The following is a 24,981-nucleotide window of genomic DNA, read 5'->3' as shown; positions in this document are numbered from 1 at the left end:
CTTTTGTGTTGCTTTTTTAGTCTCTGTGTCATTTATTTCCGCTCTGATCTTTATTATTTCCTTTCTTTTATTTACTCTGGGCTTTTCTTGTGTTCTCCCCCTCCCCCCCCCCCCCCATATATTTCTTTAAGTTGTAGGGTTATATAGTTAACTAGAAATTTTTCTTGTTATTTTGTGTGTGTGTGTTTTGTTTGTTTGTTTTCTTTTGTTTATGTAGATCTGTAGTGCTATAAACTTCCCTCTTAGGACTGCTTTGATTGTGTCCCATAGTTTTGGAATTGTTGTGTGGTCATTTTCATTTGTTTCCTGAAAGTTTTTTAATCTCCCTTAGATCTTATTGGTAACCTTTTCATTGTTTAGTAACATGCAATTTAGCCTCCTTGTGTTTGAGTATTTATAGGTTTCTGTTGAGAAATCTAGTGGGAGCTCCCTTATAAGGAACTCTGTCTCTCTTGTAGCCTTTAAGATTCTTTCTTTGTCTTTAACATTTGCCATTTTAATTATGATTTATTATTTTATTTATTTTATATGTATTTTATTTTATTTGTTTTATATGTGTTTTATTTTTTATTTATTTTATTATATTTATTTTATTTTATTTTATTTTATTTTATTTTATTTATTTTATTTTATTTTATTTATTTATTTATTTATTTTATTTTATTTATTTTATTTTATTTTATTTTATTTATTTTATTTTATTTATTTTATTTTATTTTAATTTAATTTTATTTTATTTTATTTTATTTTATTTTATTTATTTATTTTATTTTATTTTATTTTATTTTATTTATTTTATTTTATTTTATTTATTTTATTTTATTTTATTTATTTTATTTTATTTTATTTATTTTATTTTATTTATTTTATTTATTTATTTTATTTTATTTTATTTTATTTTATTTTATTTTATTTTATTTTATTTTTTTATTGTGTGTGTGTGAGTCTTTTTGGGTTGATTTTGATTGGGACTCTCTGTGTTTCCTGGACTTGTTTGACTTTTTCTTCACCTAATCAGGGAAATTTTCTGTCATTATTTCTTCAAACAGGTTCTCTATTTCTTGCTCAGATTCTTCTCTTCTGGCACCCCTATGATGCAGATGTTGTTATGTTTTATATTCTCCCAAAGTTCCTTTAAACTCTCCTCCTGCTTTTTAATTTTTTTTCTGAATTGCTGCTCTGAATAGGTGTGTTTTTTTCTACCTTGTCTTCTAATTCACTGATTGGGTCCTCCACTTCTTCTAGTCTAGTGTTGAATCCTTCCAGGGTATTCTTTATTTCAGCTATGTCATTCTTCATTTCCGATGGAGTCTTATTCATCTCTCTCTTTTTCATGCTGGTGTAGTTCTTACTAACTTCCACATAGTTCTATTTAAGTTGCTTAGATTTCTCACTAAGTTGTTTGAATAACCTTATAGCCATTACTTTGAATTCTTTATATGACAAATTGCTTGCTCCCATTTTTAGTTCCTTTTCTGGTGATCCCTCTTTTTCTTTCATTTGGGGGTTGTTTCTTTGTCTCCCCATTTTTGCTGTCCCTTTGTATTTGTTACTACATATTAGATCAAACTGCTATGCCTCCCAGTCTTCGTGGGGTGGCCTTATGTAGTATGTGTTTTGTGGGACCCAGTGGTGCAGTCTCTTATTGATAACCAAGCTGGCATATAGATCTCCCAAGCTGGGTGCACCAGGAGTGTCCCTATTGTGAATTATTTGTGCTCTCTGTTGTATTTGGGTTTTGAATGTTGTTGCCCCATTTGTGGATGGAATCTCCCCTTAGTCTGGCTGACTGTGAGGCTCACCACCGACCATATAATGCAAGCAACTGTGCACAACTGTTTGCATTATATGGTCGGTGGTGAGCCTCACAGTCAGCCAGATTTGACAGAACAAATCAAAACAAGAAGCAAAACAAAACAAAACAATAACATCCAAAAAAACCCTACAATGACAACAAAAGCAACCACAGAAGAAGAGAGAATTAGGAAAGAGAAAAGGGAACAAGAATGATAGAAGAAAAGAAAGAAAAAAAAAGTACAAGGAAAAATAAGGGGAAGAAAAAGCAATTTGAAAGGGCAGAAATGAAATAAAGAAAATAAGATTAAAGAATAGGGGGAGGAGACAGTGAAAAATAGAGGAAGAATAAATAAGTGGAAAAACACATGAGAAAGAAGGAAAAATAGAGTAAGAAAAAGGGAAGAGAAAAACTAGCTATATGAAAGAAAAAGACTAAAAGAAAATCAATAAAGAAGAAAGATAAAGAATATAAAGGAAAAGAAAGGTGAAGTGGTCGTCTTAGCAGAGCAGTGTCTCATGGGAGCTCCCTTGGGGTCCTGCTCTTCTGGTGTCTGGAGCTGACTGTTGTGTCTGCCAGTTCTGGGCTTCCCTGGGAGGTACTTAGATGCTAACCACTGTCAGAAACTGTCTTCCTTTGGCTCTCAGCAACCTGTTTGAAGCTTCAAGGGATCCACATTTTGTGTCTGTCTCCATAGAACTTGGCTGCACGCAGTAGGGCCCAAGCTGCACTCTAAGGCCAGTTTGTTAGCAGCATGGGGCCAGGGATCGGTCAGCAAATTTCTCCTGGTTTCCTGTTCTCTGCCTATACCTGCTTTTGTGTAGAAGCCAGCTGTCAGTCTTAATCACTCAAAAGTCTGTTTCTGAAAGGGCTTTAGGCAGAATGAGGATTATAGACCTCTGGGTTTTCCATGAGGGGGAGGTGCCATTGAGAATTCAGGGGAAGTGGTGGGTGTGTTCGTGTCCCAGAGCTAATCCTGTGAGAGTGACCCAGAGTATTTCCCTGTCCTCAGGCGGTGAAGATCCTTGTATGCAGTCCAGTGGGATGAGCTGGATACCGGGAGTTTCTATCAGCTCTCCCGTGAGGGGAAAGCACCAGTCAGGTTCCCGGGGTAGTGGGGTGGATGGCACCACCCCGAAGCCAGTAACTGATGCTCCCGGAGACTGTTCAAACCGGTAGACTTGGCCTCTGCTGCTGTCTCCTCTGCGAAGGCCGAGGTGCAAGGTGTGGCAGGCCGGGCTCCTGAGGGTGGGGTGGGCTGTATCACCTAGGGTGGAGTTGCTTCCTTTTCCTGAGCTATGGCTTCTGGGAGGAGCCCGCACCTCTCAGGAAAAATGTGTATTTTGTTTTGGGGGCATACTTCCCAATGCAGGACTCCCAGCTGCTGCTAGTCCATGTCTCCCCCAATGCTTCCCACCCCAGCCTCTCCTTAAGCACCTTGAGTCCGCACTGCCCCCCTCCCTCGGATGAGTAGCTGCAAGTGAAAATCCTGTGCTCCGGGTTAAAAAATCAACCACAACAAAAAACCTGAGGCTTTATCTCCAACCTGCTCTGGTTTCCCCAGCAGCAGACGCCCTGCTGCCTTTCACAGCGGATGTTACTGGGCTGCTGTTCTCAGCTGTGGTGCCCAGCCTGGGTTCCAGGCCTCAATCTTCTCAGGGATAAAACCCTCCCATAGCCGAGCGATCTCTCTTCACTCTTGGCCTGCTGCCCTGGAAGCTGGGTCAGCCCCTTTTTCGACCTCGCTCTTCCTGCGGGTCTCCAGGTGTTTTCTGTCCTTCCTGGATATAAGCCTCCTCCTCAGTTGGTAATTCTGGCTGAATGTTCTCCATTTTAGCTTTATTTCCAGTCTGGCTCTGGAAGGAGGTGCAAGAAAGGTCTACCTATTCTACCATCATCTTCTCCCTGACCGTGCTTCCTGGACGTGGGTTCTATCAGTGTCAGAGATTAGACCAGGCCTGCCTCAGCACTGTGGGTGTGCCTGTGTCTTGTCTCCTACGTGCCTGTAAATGCTTGGTGAGCAAGGCACCATGCCTCGGCCACTACTCCGCCTAATTTCAAACTTGGCATGGTTATTTAATTGTATAATCCTCAACTTCATCAACAATACAATTTTTTGACAAACTTTAATACTTAATTAACGGAATTAGCAGCCTTCAAATATGCAACATGGATAAAGATTGAAAAAACAACTGAAGAATTTTGGCATACACTGCTCTGGATTAATTTGTGAATTATGATATTTATATGTTCAGAATTATACGGAAAATATTTACAGTGTTATATTGTCTTGGCCTGGCCAGCATGGCTTAGTGGTTTAAGCGTCAATCTATGAACCAGGAGGTCATGGTTCAATTCCCGGTCACATGTCCGGGTTGTGGGCTTGATTCCCGCATATGGGACCTGCAGAAGGCAGCTTTTTCCCCCCTTTTTTTTATTGATTTTTTACAGAGAGGAAGGGCGAGGGATAGAGAGTAAGAAACATCAATCAGCTGCCTCCTGCACACCTCCTACTGGGGATGTGCCCGCAACCAAGGCAGATGCCCTTGACCGGAATCAAACCTGGGACCCTTCAGTCTGCAGGCCGATGCTCTATCCACTGACCCAAACCGGTTAGGGCAGGAGGCAGCTTATCAATGACTCTCATCATTTGTTTCTATCTCTCTCTCCATCTTCCTCCTCCCTCTCCATCTTCCTCTCTGAAATAAAAATATTTTAGAAAAAGTTAAAAAATATATATATATATATATATATGTTTTTATTTATACACATGTGCACAATGTGTGAGTATATGTGTTGTACATCATACATACTCCCCAAAAGTGTATCCTGTGAGTGCTCTAATGTAGCTACCACCCTGTTTCTTTGTCTTATTTTAGAATGCAGTTAAGTCCTTGGGAAAATCACTTATGTCATCAGTGAGGAATGCCACCAAAATAGCTTCTCACTTAAGTTCCCATCCCTACGGCTCACCCACAGGAGGTTTCGATAAATTCAAATATTTAATAACTTGTCTTTTTCTTTCTCTTTAACACAGGCCCTCTGGTCCTGGAGGCAGGATCATGTGGTGGAATCTTGGCAGTCAGCAGTCTGTGGAGCTTTTGCAGGTGCAAAGGATTATATTATACTGGGAGAGACCAAAGAGGGGGGATGTGAAAATATTAACTATGCAAAAACAACATTCTTTAGAAATTCCAGATTGTTCAGATGAAGAGAGTTCCACTGGTGGTTTGAGAAAAGAAAGTGTCTTAGGAAAATGAAAAACCTAAAAAGGTGTCTCCTTGAAAGACAACCAATTTGTTTTTGACAAATTTTTCGTTTTCTTTTATCTTTATTAAAGCCTTCACTGAGGCCCCAGGGTCATCTTGAGGAGGATTTATAAAGTCGTGTGGGACAAGGCTGGCTTGGGGCAGGGCTGTCTGTGCAGCTGCCTGCCCTGAGCAGTGCTGGGGGTTAAGCGAGCCCTGCAGCAGGCAGTGACTCATGGCCATGACAAGTTTGACAGCACCACAGATTAACTGGCATCAGGAGGGGGGCTGCTCCCCAGTGTACTGAAGGCTAAACTGCTGTGTAGAAAATAGGGACATTGAAACATCTGGGCATTTTCTAGACATTAACCGAAGAGCAAAGTGACAACATGCAGTACTGTGTCATCCATCACGACGTCACAGGCCTTTTCCGGTGAGGTTCCAATGAGAACTCAGATGCTGGATGGAATTTAGTAAGTGACAGCTTTAACATTCTAAGAGAGAATTAGAATTGTAGTTGATATAAATTGAAGTGGAGGTTTGCCAGAAAGCTGTGAATTGCTAGTGTAGATGTGAAGCCAGTAGTACGTTGATAGATATGAAGTTTAGATGTCAACTTTATTAGAAAAGAATTATTTTTTCAATTTGTTTAATGGTTGTTGGATTGGGTTTTTTGTTGTAGTGATTAGGAAAACAGGGAACATACATTCTATAGGATTCTTTATTAATGATTGGGCCCACTTGACTTGTAGAATTGATAATCAAAAATAAGAATGTTGCCTGTAGACCTGAAGCCAGCTCACACTGAGATGAAGGGGATTTGTTTCCACGTGACACAGTCATCAGCTATGCTCAGTGGGTCGATGGTCTAGACTGGCTTTCTGGAGGGCAGGCAGGTGTCATTCCCCTCCCTGGGTGGCAGCGTGCATTTTTGTTGACTCCCTCTGGGCCTGGGGACACAGGGAGCACTATGGGAATGTGGTTGCCTGGATAAGGAAAGGCCACTTTCTAGTTAGCAATACCATAAACCCTTCCGTATGTCGAAATAGGAAGTATACTAGTATATTCTCTGGCCCCATTCCTTAAGTAACTGGTTCAGATATTTGCTTACAATGCATTGTTTCTATTAAGGAAGTTGGCATTCGTTACCATTCCTTTTTCGGAATAATGTTCTATAATAGGCACTAAGGGGGAATGCCCACTGATCTTGGATCCCGGAGGCGAGGCCTTTGGAAGAAGGTGGTTCCCACGTGTCCAGTGACAGCAGAGAAGCCACCACCTGAGCTGGAAGGGCTTTGCTCAGAACCACACAGCCCTGCCCGCCAACTGGTTGGACTTACAAAGTTGTCAAGTCTCCGTTCTGCCTCTGACTAAGGAATGAGGCTTTGGGGCCGTCCTGGGCACTAGTTCTCTTACTTGTGACGTAGAAGCAGCCCTCCCTCCCTAAGGGATTCCAGTACTCTAGCATGTGTTAGTACTTTGTAATTGATGAAACTGAACAGACCTCGGGAACTGTTACCATTTCAATAAGAGCAACCAGCATCCAGGAAATGAAAACTATCACAGTAATATCAATTGCGTTGAAAGAATAGTATTAAAGTTACTGTATACAATCATCTCCTCTGATACAATCATCTTAACTTCTTTAGCTGAGGTTCTGATAAGTGAAGGAGTTTATCCAAAGTCTGCAAAAATCCATTGTCAGGAGACCCACATATGTTTAGCAAAGAGAAAATCCATTTCTTGTTTATACCCCTTTTGTTCTGAAAGTTTCCTTGGCACAGTGTTGACCCTGAGGACTTAGTTACTACTTTAGACCTTTCTGAAAGATGGCCGCCATTAGGGAACACTCCCGACGGGGAAGCTGACCTTCTGTGAGAGTTGCTGCAGCACTGCCTCCCAGCCCGCCATCCGGGCCGCTGTCCGAGATCGCACAGGCTGGCCGGCGCACTGTCGGACTCGGCAGCCGTCCGTGGCCATAAAGCAGCGGGCAAGCTGGCCCTCAAATCAGAAGCCAGGTTTCTCGTTCCTGTGTGCCTGGCCTGCCTGGGCCTCCCTGGCGCTCTGTGCCATGCGCTGCTTGGCACACATATCCAGAAGTGGCCCCTGAGAGTGGAGGTGTTGATGACTTGTCATGCTCAGCAAGTCCTTTGGGGTTAAACTAGGAAGAAAAAGGACTTTGCAACTTTCGCACTTCAAGTTAACATCCAAACATAAAATCATAATTCAGCGTACGTAATGATGACATTTGCTGTTAGAGTGGTAATTGCTATTCAGTGCTCTCTGATCAGTTTCTTATAACTAATACCGATTTACATTCTCTAAGGAGAGTGACAGAGATGTAGATATGGACAAACCGTCAGGCCTTCCCATGGCTTGAAATTCTAGAATAGGGTGAAGGGTTATCTGGGTAAATGGAAGGCCCAGCACAATCTTTAAAACAAACACATTGGATGGTGAAGCCCTAGTCCTGCCCTGGGCCTGTTTGGAGGGAGGGGCCAGCTGGGACCACGCTAGCAGCTGCTGCTCGAGGGGCAGCTCCAGACCTGCCCTGGGACCTGGCCCCTTGGTCTGGAGAGCTCAGTGTCACAGGCACGACATCTGGTCCCTGCATCTGCCCCTGGAAGCAGTTCTGACCTTGCAAAGAGCCCGGTGCAGAGCGGCCCAGAGAACACGGTTCCCTGGGGTCTGAGCATGAGGCAGCCACGGCTGCCATAGCAGACAGCTGTCCTGGCCAACGTGCTAGCGTGTCCCTCAGTTATTACCAGCACTTCACCTGTGGAGAGCAGGACGTTTTAGCTAAAGTGCCGGTCCCCCGCCCCTCCTGTATGACAGTTACACTAGTACGCGACCTTCACACACCCTTCCTGCCGCCTCATAAAAACATGGCGAGGCCTGTGACTTGGGGAATCTTTGATATTTGAAGATATTCAAATTGATTGATTAGCAACTTTCATAAAATAGCTTTCCTTGTGGTAGTAAAATTAAGACCTATTTAAGCATATGTGCTTTCGCCTTAACATCTCTTCATATTACTTTGATGAAACAGGCAGGCATCCCCAGTAAAGGAACAGGAACTTTGCTAATGGCCAAAACCCGTTTAACGTGCAGTATCCAACTTTATTAGAAGGCAGACACTTTTCACCGCAGGCAACTCACAACCTTGAAGTCGTCTTGGTTGAGGACAGTTTGTGAACATTTTCAAACAAGAAAAATGGTGTATGCTCTTCAGAGTTTTAAAATTTAAGTGGATAAATTTTAATGTCCAATATCAAAGTCTTTAGTGAAAGAGCTAAGACACACATGGCTGTGAGGCCCCACTCCCCATTATCTGTAGTCCCTGGGCCAGCTGTCCGCACGATCAAACCCTCCACGGCAGCGTCTAGCCAGGCCGCGTTCCAGGCACAGAGCCGGCACAAATGGCAGCTTGGAGCTCCCCCGTACCTCCTTTTCAGAGAACACGTTGAAACCTTCAGTTTGTGAAAACTACAGACACTTGTCCAGAGCACCCAGGAAGCATTTTGAGGCCTTACTGTGTGTGCTGGCTGGAGATGTGAAGAACCTCTGCCCACCCAGACAAGAGCTCATTACGTTGAGCACCAATGTGCGCCAGGCACCACTCTAGACACGTGCGTGGACTCACCTTGCTGTCTGCATGTCCCAGATGAAAAACGGCGCCACTGGAAGTCCCAGTGGCCAGAGCTGAGATCTGGAGTCAGACAGAAAAGCCCGCGCCTCAGCTCTGCGAGGCGGAAAACCCAGTGACTTACGCTCGCCGTGCTTCCACTTCCCTCCTGTGCCTGGGGCAGGCAGATGCCCATCGGCCCGCAGGGCTCTTTCCCATGGCTGGTCAGCCGGAGGGGGGGAGGGGGCGGACAGCGGGGAGCCCGGAGAACAGAGCCTGGCTCTTTCTGGCCCTGCAGCCAATGCAGGGAAACAAGACAGGGGTAGGGGTTCAGGGTCATTCCTTAGGATTTTTTTTTAAATGGATGTGAAGCCTTCCTGGACCCTTTTCTATAATTAAAGTATATATACTCTTTTAGTGTAAAATATGTGGTTTAAAAAATTAAAATTATAGGATTTCAGGACTGGGTCCACAAAATTTTAAAATACTTGAAATTTAGCCAGGACTTGCAGTATCAGGCAACTTTTGAATCTGTAGAAAAATGTTTCACATGCTCATACAAAAGTGGCTTAAAAAAGGAGACTCATATTCACGTTATTGTTCCTCCTTAGCCCTAAATGTGTGTCATTTGTGGGTAACCAAAAGTGGAATATAGAAGCATAAGTGGGTACGTCTTTAAAAAGTTGTCATCTCAAAGTTACCAGATGGAGGAGGTTCATGTAATGATTGCTCTTCAGCAACTTATTTAGAAAGATATTTGGCAGAGATCAAATGACCTTCTTGCCCGCATGCCACAGAGCTGGAGGGAGAGGTGCTATTTCTGGAGCATCCTCCACATGTGCTCTGTGCAGCCTCTCACAAAACGGCCCACTTCACTCGAGTTCATGGGTGCTGAGTCTGTGCAAGCCCTTTGAATTTATTCTACCTCCTTAGGGCCTCCTGGGGTTTATCTGATATCTTTGTATCATTAATTAGAATATTGGCACCGTATACTGTGGGTTCTGTTGTGGTTTTTTTTTTTAACTGTCCAAAGATTAGACCCCATTTAAAATGTGCGGATTTTAGACAACCCCCGGGGGGCAGTCCCAGGTGGCATGGAGAGGAGGTCGGAAGGAGCCACGAGGTAGAAGCTGTTAGGGCAGCACTGGCTCTGCCCAGATGCAGAGTGGGCTTAGCAACATTGTGCCCCCATCGCCCGCCACCAGGAGCCTGGACGTACGGAAAGCTTTACTCTCTAAACGTTTTTACCTCGAAGCATCCAGCCAGTTTATACCAGAAATCCCCACCGTGATATACGGTGTTTGCCCACCTGGCCTCAGAGCAGAAGCGATGGAAGCGTTTTGGAGTCAGATAAAGAACAGTGGCCGCAGGAGGCCTGGCCTTGGGTCCCTGGGAGCGGCTGCTCTCACTGCGAGCAGGTGTCTGCCGCAGACGCAACCATGTGAACACGGGGCTGTTTCCTGCTCTGCAGAAGAGCAAGGCTGTGGTGGGGCCTCGTGGGCCTGAGCAGGGAAAGCAAGACCTGGTCACCTTGCCATGCAGTGTGGGTTCACCACAGAAGCAGTGGTGTGTGGGTACATGTTTTCATGTGTGCATCCCGTTCTTGAACCAATCAAGTGGACGTAGTGATAAAGGAGTGATTTGGGCAGAGTTATGGGGAATTGTAAAATAAAAGTTACATACTACCATGTAGTAAACAGCCTGTGCTCGGGTTTTATATGCACAGGTGGATTTGCAGCTGTGGTCACCACGCCCCTGGATGTGGCAAAGACAAGAATCATGTTGGCGAAGGTAAGTGGTAAAATAGGTAATGAAGGCACAACCGCCGCTCCTACCTGCTGGCGCTAGGGCTCGTGTGGACACAGAGTGACCGAAGTGGAACACTGCCCTGTCCCAGCAGCTGTGCTGCCTGGGGAGCCTCCGGCAAAACAGTGTCCATCGTTGTCACACGGCCAGTGCCCACAGCATTCCACCTTTCCGGTCATTTCCAACTACGTCCCGTAAGCAGGCAGGGCTGGCGGGCCTCTGCTGTGAGCGCACTCAGGTCTCCTCTGAGCCCCAGCGCGTGCACCTGCTCGTGCCGTCGGCAGGTGAGCGGCGGCACGCGGCCAAGGCTCGGCCTTCACTGGGCAAATTAGGACTGTTGTCAGAACTGTTAAAATTTTTTCAGGAAAAAGAAAAATGGGTTTTTAAAAAAGCTACAGACTTCGGGGGATGCCATACATATAACATATCTGGACCAAAACAATAAAAAATAGTCATTCCCTTGTGGAAAAATGAATAAGAGCAGAATTCTAGCATGTGGGCCGACAGGACCAACCTAAGAGCACCAGCTAGGTTTCACACTGGACGTGACGTTCTGTAGTAAGTGTGTCTGTTAGCTACTCAGGTACGTACCAGGTTTCACACTGGACGTGGCGCTCTGTAGTGTTTCTGTTAGCTACTCAGGTACGTACCAGGTTTCACACTGGACGTGGCGCTCTGTAGTAAGTGTGTCTGTTAGCGACTCAGGTATGTACCAGGTTTCACACTGGACGTGGCGCTCTGTAGTGTTTCTGTTAGCTACTCAGGTACGTACCAGGTTTCACACTGGACGTGGCGCTCTGTAGTGTTTCTGTTAGCTACTCAGGTACGTACCAGGTTTCACACTGGACGTGGCGCTCTGTAGTGTTTCTGTTAGCTACTCAGGTACGTACCAGGTTTCACACTGGACGTGGCGCTCTGTAGTGTTTCTGTTAGCTACTCAGGTACGTACCAGGTTTCACACTGGACGTGGCGCTCTGTAGTAAGTGTGTCTGTTAGCGACTCAGGTATGTACCAGGTTTCACACTGGACGTGGCGCTCTGTAGTGTTTCTGTTAGCTACTCAGGTACGTACCAGGTTTCACACTGGACGTGTCGCTCTGTAGTAAGTGTGTCTGTTAGCGACTCAGGTACGTACCAGGTTTCACACTGGACGTGGCGCTCTGTAGTGTGTCTGTTAGCTACTCAGGTATGTACCAGGTTTCACACTGGACGTGGCGCTCTGTAGTGTTTCTGTTAGCTACTCAGGTACGTACCAGGTTTCACACTGGACGTGGCGCTCTGTAGTGTTTCTGTTAGCTACTCAGGTACGTACCAGGTTTCACACTGGACGTGGCGCTCTGTAGTAAGTGTGTCTGTTAGCGACTCAGGTATGTACCAGGTTTCACACTGGACGTGGCGCTCTGTAGTGTGTCTGTTAGCGACTCAGGTATGTACCAGGTTTCACACTGGACGTGGCGCTCTGTAGTGTTTCTGTTAGCTACTCAGGTACGTACCAGGTTTCACACTGGACGTGGCGCTCTGTAGTAAGTGTGTCTGTTAGCGACTCAGGTATGTACCAGGTTTCACACTGGACGTGGCGCTCTGTAGTGTGTCTGTTAGCTGCTCAGGTACGTACCAGGTTTCACACTGGACGTGGCGCTCTGTAGTAAACGTGTCTGTTAGCTACTCGGGTACGTACCAGGTTTCACACTGGACGTGGCGCTCTGTAGTAAGTGTGTCTGTTAGCGACTCAGGTATGTACCAGGTTTCACACTGGACGTGGCGCTCTGTAGTGTTTCTGTTAGCTACTCAGGTACGTACCAGGTTTCACACTGGACGTGGCGCTCTGTAGTGTTTCTGTTAGCTACTCAGGTACGTACCAGGTTTCACACTGGACGTGGCGCTCTGTAGTAAGTGTGTCTGTTAGCGACTCAGGTATGTACCAGGTTTCACACTGGACGTGGCGCTCTGTAGTGTGTCTGTTAGCTACTCAGGTACGTACCAGGTTTCACACTGGACGTGGCGCTCTGTAGTAAGTGTGTCTGTTAGCGACTCAGGTATGTACCAGGTTTCACACTGGACGTGGCGCTCTGTAGTGTTTCTGTTAGCTACTCAGGTATGTACCAGGTTTCACACTGTAGTAAGTGTGTCTGTTAGCTGCTCAGGTACGTACCAGGTTTCACACTGGACGTGACGCTCTGTAGTAAACGTGTCTGTTAGCTACTCGGGTACGTACCAGGTTTCACACTGGACGTGGCGCTCTGTAGTAAGTGTGTCTGTTAGCTACTCAGGTACATACCAGGTTTCACACTGGACGTGGCACTCTGTAGTAAACGTGTCTGTTAGCGACTCAGGTACGTACCAGGTTTCACACTGGACGTGGCGCTCTGTAGTGTTTCTGTTAGCTACTCAGGTACGTACCAGGTTTCACACTGGACGTGGCGCTCTGTAGTAAACGTGTCTGTTAGCTACTCAGGTACGTACCAGGTTTCACACTGGACGTGGCGCTCTGTATTAAGTGTGTCTGTTAGCTACTCAGGTACGTACCAGGTTTCACACTGGACGTGGCGCTCTGTAGTAAACGTGTCTGTTAGCTACTCAGGTACGTACCAGGTTTCACACTGGACGTGGCGCTCTGTAGTAAGTGTGTCCGTTAGCGACTCAGGTACGTACCAGGTTTCACACTGGACGTGGCACTCTGTAGTAAATGTGTCTGTTAGCGACTCAGGTACGTACCAGGTTTCACACTGGACGTGGCGCTCTGTAGTGTTTCTGTTAGCTACTCAGGTACGTACCAGGTTTCACACTGGACGTGGCGCTCTGTAGTAAGTGTGTCTGTTAGCTACTCAGGTACGTACCAGGTTTCACACTGGACGTGGCGCTCTGTATTAAGTGTGTCTGTTAGCTACTCAGGTATGTACCAGGTTTCACACTGGACGTGGCGCTCTGTAGTAAGTGTTTCTGTTAGCTACTCGGGTACGTACCAGGTTTCACACTGGACGTGGCGCTCTGTAGTAAGTGTGTCCGTTAGCGACTCAGGTACGTACCAGGTTTCACACTGGACGTGGCGCTCTGTAGTAAGTGTGTCCGTTAGCTACTCAGGTACGTTTCCCAAGCAGACCATTCTTCTCAGAGACCGGACGTGGCTCTCAGAGACCTACCTGCTCGGGTGGCACAGGAACTGCCTGGTTTGCTCTGCCCCTCATGTGGCCCTGAGATGTCAGCAGAGCAGCTGGACCACCAGCGCTGCCCGTAGGCTTAATGTGAGCCCTTCTGGTGTAGCGAGACCCAGGGGTCCTGACTCCCCCGAGCCCTCCCTCAGTTTGGAACCGCCCTAGATGAGGGTAGCAGGCTGCCTGCCTCTGAGGGCACCCGTCAGCTGGGGAATTTCACAGGCTAACTGCTTCCTCTCTGTGCTTCCATGCAGGCCAGGTCCAGCACGGCTGGCGGGAATGTCCTCTCTGCCCTGCACGGGGTCTGGCGCACCCAGGGGCTGCCAGGGTAAGCACAAGGGGTGCACAGCCGCTTCCTCTCCACCAGCTGGTGCCCCTGAAGCCTGATGTCGGACACACACCTTTCCCGTCGTCTGCCTATGCCCTGGTCAGGGTCTCTTTATTTATATTGGACAAAACATGGCATTTGCTTTTGCTTGTGTCAGACAATGTTGCTCAATCCAGGGATGCGGTGTCCCAGCCAGGTGAGGCCCAGCCCTTTCCACCCCGACTTGAGATGCGGGCCACGTGTGCCCTGCCCGCGCTGGGTACCCTGGGGAGACAGGCACCCTGCTATGTGATGCAGGGACCCCAGGGGGAGAGCATAGCACCCAGAGGGAGCCTTTGTGGTCTGGGCACTTTAACTGCTCCTAGCAACAAGTTACCTTCAACATCCCGCCGTGCTGACCCCTCGTTGGAGACACAGCGGGCTGCTATCAGCTGAGCACTCCAGACCTTTAGCATCACAGCCTTAGCAGCTCTCTCTCCAAAGTGCTGTTTCAGCATTGCTGTTACCACCCAAGGTTACAAAGCGCTGGGGTCTGCACAGACACAGAATGGCCATTTCTCTGGAATCATCACCAGGAATTTTCCTGAGAGCAAAGCAGCAGCCACGTCTGGAGCAGGGTCGGGACCGAGCCCGGTGACAGGCCGGCTGGTGTGGACGGATGCAGCAGGTGGTGGGGCTGTGTTGTCGATTGGGTTGCGGTTTCACGAGTACTTGGCAGGAGTGTGTTTCAGCCAGTCGATAGTTTGGGGACCATTTGCCTGCTGGTCAGGCCCCAGGTAAGACATTTGCAGCAGAATGGCCCGTCCTCGGCTCAGAATTCCCAGCTGGGAGTCTGGCAAGCAGGCGGGGATGGGTGGGTGTGGAGTGGCAGCTCTGAGGACGCAAGGACTTCCGGACAAGAACTGGGCTTAGCAGAAAGGAACCCTTGGGGGGGGGGGGGGTTGAGGGCAGAGTGGTGGCCCCACGCCGTGCTGAGCCACCGACGGCCACCACCCTGGGATGGAATTAGGGCCTGGTTGCTTGGCGCTGAGGCTGACGTGGACACCAGTTCCACACTGAACAAATGGTGTGAGAAAGTGAGGTCTGAAGCAGCTTGGTTAGTAGCAGGTAAGATTGTCACTGGCCCAGGTGGTCGTGGGCCACAGGGGCGTGGCAGGCACCAGTGTTAGATCAAGTCAAGCTGCCGAATTCCACTCATTCATTTCAATATAGTTCCTATCGGATTCTGTGCAGTCGTGGTCAAACCTGTCCTCTTGCCCTGAGCTCTGTGGACTTGGTGTCGAGCTGGTGTGGTGCTGACCTCAGGAAGCGGGAAGGGTGACACTTCGGTCTCTTGTGTTGGTTCATTCCAAGTCCTGGCTCACATGTACTTTTTCCAAAATGAAGGTGCCGCACCGCATGCTCATCTGGCCCAGCAGTGGGATGTGCTGGGAGCTGCTCAGCCTGCAGCGCCTTCCTGCCTTCCCTCTGTCCATCACCTGCTTCTTCTGGGCCCTGTAGTGTCTGCCCGCCGGCTCCCTGCTGAGCATCGTCAGTCTGCTATCTCCTTCGATGGCTCACTCAAACAGCCCTGCCTGTTCAAGTCTTTGCCTCCGAATCTATTTGGGGCACTCACTGTACAAATTACTCTAAGGCAGTAATTACGTTAAATGATTCGAATGTCATCTGAAGAAATCATGAACTGCTTCCATTTGCCTCTGGCCAGGAGCTGCTGAGCTCACGAGCAGCAAAAGCTGAGCCCAGACACTGGCTTTAGAGGGGAGTCGGGTACAATGGAGCAGGGGAGACCTCGTGGCCACAGCCTTCCAGCCCCACCTGTGCCTCTGAAGGCAGGTGGCTCTGATCGGGTCAGAGGGACACAGTGGCCTCAAACCTGTGTCTGCAGGCAGGGCAGGGAGGGACTCTGCTCCGGCCAGAGGGACACAGTGGCCTCAAAGTGGTAATTTATGAGTTTCTGTCCTCACCTACCACCTCATGTAAAAACAATTTGCATGATGCTGAGATAACAACCTTTTTCATACAAGTGTATTTTGGTCTCCTATAGAATTTTCATGGTTATTTCTAGGTAAGAAAAAGAGGTCTAATTTTATCTGTAGTATTTTAATTAATGATTTAAGTCCTAACTTAGATCATTAAAATAAGGACCCATTGCCCTAGCCAGTTTTGCTTAGTGGATAGCGCATGGACCCGAGAACTGAAGGACCTGGATTCAATTCCAGTCAAGGGCATGTACCTGGGTTGCAGGTTTGATCCCTGGTCCTGGTCAGGGCGCATGTGGGAGATAATCATTCGATGTGTCTCTCTCACATAGATGTCTCTCTCTGTGGCTCTCCCCCTTTCTTCTACTCTCTAAAAATCAATGGAAAAAATCCTTTGGTGAGGATTAACAAAATAAATAAATGAAAATAAAATAAGGACCTGCTCACACTACCCTAAAGTCCACTTTCTGCATACAAGGGGAGGCAAGTTGCTCTCCCGCAACACAGTGCACACAGGAAGCAGCCAGGCAGCTGTGGCCAGGCAGGAGGGCTCCTTCTGCTGTTTTGTGGGGGGCCACCGCCTCGCTTTCCATGGTGGCTTCCCCATCTCTGGAAAGAGAAACCGCTGTTGGCATAACCTGGCCAATGTCCATTTTCTTCCCTAGACCTGATCTTTTCACTAGTAATTTACTTCTGCTGATTTTGTAATTTTGTTTTTCTGCTTACAAAAGTAATACTCTTGGTTAAAAAAGTTCAGTTATTCCAGAAATATAAGCAGGGAGTGCTTTTTATTTCACCTTCAATTTTACATGATAGCCTCGCTGGATCCAGGAATCTTGGATTTAGGCTTTTCTCTTCATTACGCTGAGTACTTCGTGCCAAGCCCTTCTGGCCTGAAGTGTTTCTCTTGAGAAGCCAGTTGACATTCTAATGGGGACTCCTTTTTATGTAGTTTTCTTTCTCTCTTGCTGCCTTTAAGATTCTTTGTCCTCAACATTTGCCATTTTAATTATGATGTGTGTAGGTGTGTGTGTCTTGGGGTTCATCTTGATTGGGCCTCTGTGCCTCCTGAACTTGTGTGACATTTTCCTTCATCAGGCTGGGGAAGTTTTTGTTGTTGTTGTTTTTTAATTTCTTTATTGGTTAAGGTATTACAAATGTGTCCTCATCCCCCCATTAACCCCCAACCGCCCCCCCCCCCCGCCCCCCCACTCATGTTCTCATCCCCCTGTTGTCCATGTTTATTGGTTTGGCTTATATGCACGCATACAAGTCCTTTGGTTGATCTCTTCCCCTTACCTGCACCCTCCCCTACTTTCCCTCTGGGGATTGATAGTCTGATCGCTGTTTCTCTGTCTTTGGGTCTGTCCCTGTTCATCAGTCTATGTAGTTCTGTATATTCCACAATGAGTGAGATCACGTGGTATTTATCTTTCTCCAACTGGATTATTTTTCTTAGCATAATGCTCTCCAGGTCCATCCATGCTGTTGCAAATGGCAAGAGTTCCTTCTTTTTTACCGCAGCATAGTATTCCATTGTGTATATGTACCACAGTTTTTTAATCCACTCATCTGCTGATGGGCACTTAGGCTGTTTCCAGATCTTAGCTATGGTGAATTGTGCTGCTATGAACATAGGGGTGCATATATCCTTTCTGATTAGAGTTTCTGGTTTCTTGGGATATATTCCTAGAAGTGGGATCACTGGATCAAATGGGAGTTCCATTTTTAGTTTTTTGAGGAAACTCCATACTGTTTTCCACAGTGGCTGCATGAGTCTGCATTCCCACCAGCAGTGCAGAAGGGTTCCTTTTTCTCCACATCCTCTCCAACACTTGTTGTTTGTTGATGATAGCCATTCTGGCAGGTGAGATGATACCGCATTGTTGTTTTGATTTGCATCTCTCGTATACTTAGTGACTTTGAGCAGGTTTTCATATGTCTTTCGGCCTTCTGTATGTCCTCTTTCGAAAAGTGTCTATCTAGGTCCATTGCCCATTTTTTTATTGGATTGTGTATCTTCCTATTGTTAAGTTGCATGAGTTCCCTGTAAATGTTGGAGATTAAAGCCTTATTGGAGATAACATTGGCAAATATGTTCTCCCATGCAGTGGGCCTTCTTGTTGTTTTGTTGATGGTTTCCTTTGCTGTGCAGAAGCTTTTTATTTTGATGTAGTCCCATTTATTTTCTCTTTAGTTTCCATTGCCCTAGGAGTAGTATCAGAGAAGAAATTCCTTCGGCATATGTTTGCGATCTTGCTGCCTGTGGATTCCTTTAGTATTTTTATGGTTTCCTGTCTTACGTTTAAGTCTTTAATCCATTTTGAGTTTATTTTTGTGTATGGTGTGAGTTGGTGGTCTAGTTTCATCTTTTTGCATGTATCTGTCCAATTTTCCCAACACCAGCTTTTGAAGAGATTGTCTTGACTCCATTGTATGCTCTTGCCTCCTTTGTTGAATATTAATTGGGCATAGTGGTTTGGGTTGATTTCTGGTTCTCTATTCTATTCCATTGATCTATATGTCTGTTCTTGTGCCAGTACTAAGCTGTTTTAAGAACAGTGGCATTGTAATACAGCTTGATATCTGGTATTGAGATCCTACCTACTTTGTTCTTCTTTCTCAGGATTGCTGCAGCTATTTGAGGTCTTTTTTTATTCCAGATGAATTTTTGGAGTGTTCGTTCTAGATCTGTGAAATATACCGTTGGTAATTTAATGGGGATTGCATTGAATCTATAGGTTGCTTTGGATAGTATGGACATTTTGATGATGTTGATTCTACCAATCCATGAACACGGAATGTTCTTCCATCTGTTTATTTCTTCCTCTATCTCTTTTTTCAGTGTCCTGCAGTTTTTTTGCAATATAAGTCTTTTACCTCCTTAGTTAAATTTATTCCTAGGTATCTTAATTTTTTTTGGTGCGATGGTAAATGGGATTGCTTTTTTAGTCTCACTTTCTGTAAGTTCACTATTGGTGTAAAGAAATGCCTTAGATTTATTGGCATTAATTTTGTATCCTGCTACATTGCCAAATTCATTTATTAAGTCTAATAATTTTTTGATGGAGTCTTTAGGGTTCTCTATGTATAGTATCATGTCATCAACAAATAAGGACAGTTTTACTTTTTCTTTTCCAATTTGGATGCCTTTTATTTCTTCTTCTTGTCTGATCGCAAGGGCTAGTACTTCCAGTACTATGTTGAACAGGAGTGGTGAGAGGGGGCATCCCTGTCTTGTTCCTGTTTTTAGAGGAAATGGTTTTAGTTTTTGCCCATTGAGTATGATGTTGGCTGTGAGTTTGTCATATATAGCTTTTATTATGTTGAGGTCTGATCCTTTTATTCCCACCTTGCTGAGAGTTTTTATCAAGAAAGGGTGTTGGATTTTGTCAAATGCTTTTTCTGCATCAATTGATATAACTATGTGGTTTTTATCTCTCAATTTGTTTATGTGATGTATCACGTTTATTGATTTGCAGATATTGTACCATCCTTGCATCCCTGGGATAAATCCTACTTGGTCATGGTGTATGATCTTTCTGATGTGCTGCTGGATCTGATTTGCTGGGATTTTGTTGAGGATTTTGGCATCCATGTTCATGAGGGATATTGGCCTATAATTCTCTTTCTTTGTATTGTCTTTGTCTGGTTTTGGTATTAGGGTATTTCTGGCTTCATAGAATGAGCTTGGAAGTGTTCCTTCCTCTTGGATTTTTTGGAATAGTCTGAGGAGGATAGATTTTAGTTCTTCCTTGAATGTTTGGTAAAACTCCCCTGTGAAGCCGTCTGGCCTCGGGCTTTTGTTTGCTGGAAGCTTTTTGATGACTGCTTCAATTTCTTCCATAGTTATTGGCCTATTGAGATTTTCAGAATCTTCCTGATTGAGTTTTGGAAGGTTGTATTTTTCTAGGAATATGTCCATTTCCTCCAGGTTGTCTAGTTTGTTGGAGTAGAGTTGTTCATAGTATTTTCCAACAATCCTTTGTATTTCTGTGGGGTCTGTTGTTATTTCTCCTCTTTCATTTCTGATTTTGTTTACTTGGGTCCTCTTTGTTTCTTGGTGAGCCTGGCTAGAGGTGTATCAATCTTGTTTATCCTTTCAAAGAACCAGCTCTTGGTTTTGTTGATCTTTTGTATTGTTTTTTTGGTCTCTATGTCGTTTATCTCCGCTCTGATCTTTATTATTTCTTTCCTTCTGCTTACACTGGGCTTTTCTTGTTGCTCTTTCTAACTCTTTGAGTTGTAGGGTTAAGTAATTTATTATCATTGTTTCTTGTTTTTTGCAGTAGGCTTGTAGAACTGTGAACTTCCCTCTCAAGACTGCTTTCGCTGTATCCCATAGGTTTTGGATTGTTGTGTTTTCATTGTCATTTGTTGCCATGATGTTTTTTATTTCTTCTTTTATCTCTCTGGTAACCCATTCATTGTTTAATAGCATGCTGTTTAGTCTCCATATGTTTGATTTTTTTGGATTGTTTTTATTGTAGTTGATTTCCAGTTTTATGCCATTGTGATCTGAGAAGATGCTTGATATGGTTTCTATCTTCTTGAATTTGAAGAGACTTTGCCTGTGACCCAATATATGGTCTATCTTTGAAAATGACCCATGTGCACTTGAGAAGAATGTATATTCTGTGGCTTAGGGATGAAATGTTCTGAAGATGTCAATTAATTCCATCTGACCTAGTGAGTCATTTAGGATTGATGTTTCTTTGCTGATTTTTTGTTTAGAGGATTTGTCCAATGGTGATAGTGGGGTGTTAAAGTCCCCTGCTATGATTGTATTGCTGTCAGTCTCTCCCTTGATCCCCTCCAGAAGTTTTCTTATGTATTTGGGTGCTCCTATATTGGGTGCGTATATGTTTACCAGAGTTATTTCTTCTTGTTGGATTGCTCCCTTTAGTATTATGAAGTGGCCTTCCTTATCTCTTTTTATGTCCTTCACTTTGAGGTCTAATTTGTCAGATATAAGTATTGGTACCCCAGATTTTTTTTCATTTCCATTTGCCTGAAAGACCTTTTTCCATCCCTTCACCATCAGTTTGTGTGTGTCTTTTTTTTTGAGGTGGGTTTCCTGTAGACAGCAGATATATGGGTCATGTTTTCTTATCCACTCAGTTACCCTGTGTCTTTTGATTGGGGCATTTAATCCATTTACATTATTGATGAATACTTGTTTGTTGCCATTTTTATTCTTTACCCATGTTTTCCTTCTTCATTTCTTATTATTTCTTTTTACAGCAGACCCTTTAGCATTTCTTGCATTGCTGGTTTGGTGGTAATAAATTCCCGTAGTCCTTTTTTGTCTGTGAAGCTCCTGATTTCACCCTCAATTTTGATTGATAGCCTTGCTGGGTACAGTATTCTTGGATTCAGACCCTTTCTTTGCATGACTTTGTATGTTTCATTCCATTCCCTTCTTGCCTGATGCGTTTCTATTGAGAAATCAGTCACTAGCCTGATGGGGGATCCTTTGTAGGTAACTTTTTGTCTCTCTGGCCGCTTTTAAGATTCTTACTTTGTCGTTAGTGTTTGTCAATTTAATTATAATGTGCCTTGGCGTCAGTCTTTTGGGGTTCATTTTGTTTGGAACTCTGTGAGCTTCTTGGATTTGTGTGAGTTTTTTCTTCCCTATATCAGGGAAGTTCTCTGTCATTATTTTTTCAAACAGGTTTTCTATTCCTTACTCAGTTTCCTCTCCTTCTGGCACCCCTATTTTGCGGAAGTTGTTTCATTTCGTGTTGTCCCAAAGTTCTCGTAGGCTCTCCTCCTGCTTTTTAATTTTTTTTCCTAGAAGCTGCTCTGCTTGGGTATTTTTTCCTACCTTGTCTTCTAGCTCACTGATGCAGTCCTCTACTTCCTCTAGTCTACCGTTGATGCTTTCTATTCAGTTCTTTATAGCAGTAATGTCATTTTTCATTTCTTCTTGGTTCTTCATTTCCTCTTGATTCTTACACATATTGTTGAATTTGTCTTCCATTTTTTTCATCCACCTTATGACCATTTCTCTGAATTCTTTCTCTGACAGGTTGCTTGCCTCCATTGCCTCCATTTCATTTACTTCCTTTTCTGGTGATGCCTGTTTTTCTTTCATATGCAGGCTGTTTCTTTGTCTCCCCATGATCTCTCTTTTCCAGGTATTTGGTTATGTAGTTCACTCTCTGCTGCGTTGATTTAAAGGCACAAAATACAACACAACAAAGCACAAAGCACAAGGCACTGAACACAAATGTATTCATGATACTAATAACCCCAAATAAAGGTGACCACCAGATCAAAGAGAATTAGGGAGTAAGGAAGAAAGAAGAGAAAAAAAAAGAGAAAAAAAAAGAAAAAAAGGAGTGCAAAAATGAAATTGGGAAAAGGAAAAAAGAAAAAAGAAGAGAGTAAAGAAAGAGAATGAAATAGAAGAGGGGAAGAAACTATTTATATGTGGAGAAAACTCCAATAGAACAGCCACTACTAATCCCAACAAATTCCAGTAACAGAATGCAAACTACAAACAACAATTGATATCAAGTGAGGCGAGGGAAAACAGGAGAAGAAAAAAAAATAACCGGGAAAAAAAAACAAAAAACAAAAACAAACAAACAGAAAAATAGAAAGAAAAAGCAAAACAATCTCACAAACAAGCATAAAAAACCCCCAATATACTGAACAATCAAGTAAACAACAACCAAATGACAGAGAGGGAAAAAATAAATTGTATAGTGAAGAAAGAGAAGAGAGAGGTGTATATGGATTTAGAGGAGGGGATTGGAAATTAGATATATAAGTAGGGTGAAATTTTAACAGGGGGTAAAAAGAAGGAATAGGGGAAATCTAAAGCAGGAATAGGGTAAGAGAAACAGGACAACAAGGGGGGAAAAGTGAGGAGGAGAGTTTTGGTGTAAAGGTAAAGTTGTGGTAGAGTAAAATGATGCTAAAGGAAAGGTGAAAATAGAATTTAGAACACTAATCCCAAAATAAGATAAAGAGAAAACATAATGGCACTTTAAAAAAAGGTAAAATGGTAGTAGTAATAATACTGGTTAAAAATAAAAATGTAGTAATTAAAAAGGTACAATCAGATGATGAAAAAAGAAAAAAAAGTTTAAGTAAAAGGTGAAAGAAATAAAAATGTGCAGTAGTGAAGGTCGTTCAGTTCCTCTACTCTTCTGTTTGACACGCCTTAGTCCTGTCAGGTGAGTGTTGATGTTCCCTGCGATACACTGTCCGTGTTGTAAACCACAGTTCTGATTTTAAAGCAGGCTGTATTTGTTTCCCAGACTGCCTTTATTTGTGTTTACAGAAGAGTCAGTTTGTGGTTCAGCCTCTGGGTGGCAGTGTTTCTGGATTGACCTCCGAGGCTATAAGTCCTCTCTAGCCAGTAGTTTGGGAGAGCTGTTTCTGCCACAGAGCTGTTTCTTTGTTGTTACTCCCAGCTCTGATTCCCATGCTCCACAAAAACAACTTTTCCCTGCAGTCGCTGCGATGACCCCAATTGGGCTATCCTATGTATTGGGTTTAATAATCAAATGCAAAGATTTAAGCGGGAGAGAGAAAAAAAAAGGGGCCTGAGGAGGTGCGCAAGCTCTTGCAATCCTCCACTGTCCAGCTCTGTGCGCAGTCTCTTCCGCACATCCTCTCTCCCTTGGCACTAAGCAGCCGGTACGTTGGCAAAATCCGAGGCTGCCTTTTTGCACCCAGTCCAGCTATGGGCTTATTTTTAGCATTCCCTTCTGGTGGCAGCCCTGTGAGACCCCTTCCACACTCGCGGATCATGCTGGCCCCAACGGCCGCGGACCTCGTGGGGCGCACACTACCCCCACGCGCGTTCCTCTCTCCAACCTGAATGGCAAACTGCACCCTTATCAAGGCGAAATCTGACCTTTCCGTGAGGAGGAGCAGGGCTCCTCTGAGTCCACGTATTGGCGCTGCTATAGATCCAGTGTTTCTGGGCCAGTAGCTGATTCCTGGATGCCGTGGTTGCAGTTGCAGGGTCTCTGGATGTATACGCTTCCAAAACAGCCACTCAAGATGGCACGGACTCCGCGGCTGAGCCAACCATTCTGGGAGAGTTTTCAGCCACAGTCTCCAACAGTCCCCTTTCTCCAGGAGTCCGCTGCCTTTCCCGGCTGCAACTGTCTCCCAGTTGAATTCCCTCTGCCTATTCAGGCTAGATCAGGTTGGGGAAGTTTTCTGTCATTATTTCTTTATACAGGTTCTCTGTTCCTTGTTCATCCTCTTCCCCTTCTGGTATTCCTGTAATGCGGATGTTTTTACATTTCATGTTGTCCCAGAGTTCCCTTAAGCTGACTTCCCGCTTTTTAATATTTTTTTCCTATTTGCTGCTCTGATTGGGTATTTATTTCTACCTTGTCTTCCAAATTGCTGACTCAGCCCTCTGCTTCCTCCAATCTACTTTTAATCCCTTCCAGTGTGTTCTTCAAATCAGACAAATCACTCTTCATTTCTGTCTGGTTCTTGTTCATAGCCTCTATTTCCTTTTTCATGCTGTTGTAATTTGTGCTAAGTTCTTTTTCTTTTTTTAAAAATATACTTTATTGATTTTTTACAGAGAGGGAGAGGGATAGAGTTAGAAACATTGATGAGAGAGAAACATCGATCAGCTGTCTCCTGCACACCTCCTACTGGGGATGTGCCCGCAACCAAGGTACATGCCCTTGACCGGAATCGAACCTGGGACCCTTCAGTCTGCAGGCTGACACTCTGTCCACTGAGCCAAACCGGTTAGGCCTGTGCTAAGTTCTTTAAGTTCTTTATAACCATTGCTTTGAACTTTATGTCTGATAGGTTGCTTGTCTTCATCTCATTTAGTTCTTTTTCTGGAGAGTCCTTCTTTTCTTTCATTTGGGGGTTGTTTCTGTCTCCCCATTTTAGCTGTCTCTTTGTATTTGCTCCTACCTGTTACATAGAATTGCTATGCCTCCAAGTCTTCGTGGGATGGTCATATGTAGAAAGTATCTTGAGGGGTCCAGTGGTGGTTTCTTTGTTCTGCTGAGCTGGATGCTCTAGGAATGCCTCTTGTGTGCATTGTGTTCTC

The 24,981-nt window shown here is 44.7% G+C and overlaps 1 protein-coding gene across 4 annotated transcripts in view; it reads left to right on the top strand.

The window, feature by feature from the left end:
• The window catches only part of SLC25A26 (solute carrier family 25 member 26), a 160,853-nt gene that overhangs the window by 133,422 nt on the left and 2,450 nt on the right, over window positions 1-24,981 (top strand). For 3 of the 4 annotated variants that reach the window (XM_036331627.1, XM_036331626.1, XM_036331629.1), the window contains 3 exons: window positions 4,833-4,902; window positions 10,395-10,459; window positions 13,880-13,953. In XM_036331627.1, coding sequence (XP_036187520.1) covers window positions 4,833-4,902; window positions 10,395-10,459; window positions 13,880-13,953 — 209 coding nt within the window. Of the gene's footprint in view, window positions 1-4,832; window positions 4,903-10,394; window positions 10,460-13,879; window positions 14,053-24,981 lie in introns of all 4 variants that reach the window. The other variant, XR_004971449.1, reaches the window with a different exon arrangement.

Source organism: Myotis myotis, unplaced genomic scaffold, assembly GCF_014108235.1.
Source record: "Myotis myotis isolate mMyoMyo1 unplaced genomic scaffold, mMyoMyo1.p scaffold_m19_p_13, whole genome shotgun sequence".
Taxonomy (NCBI): Eukaryota; Metazoa; Chordata; class Mammalia; order Chiroptera; family Vespertilionidae; genus Myotis; species Myotis myotis.
The sequence above is the reverse complement of the archived record's forward strand: the minus strand, read 5'-3'. Positions and strand labels throughout refer to the sequence as shown.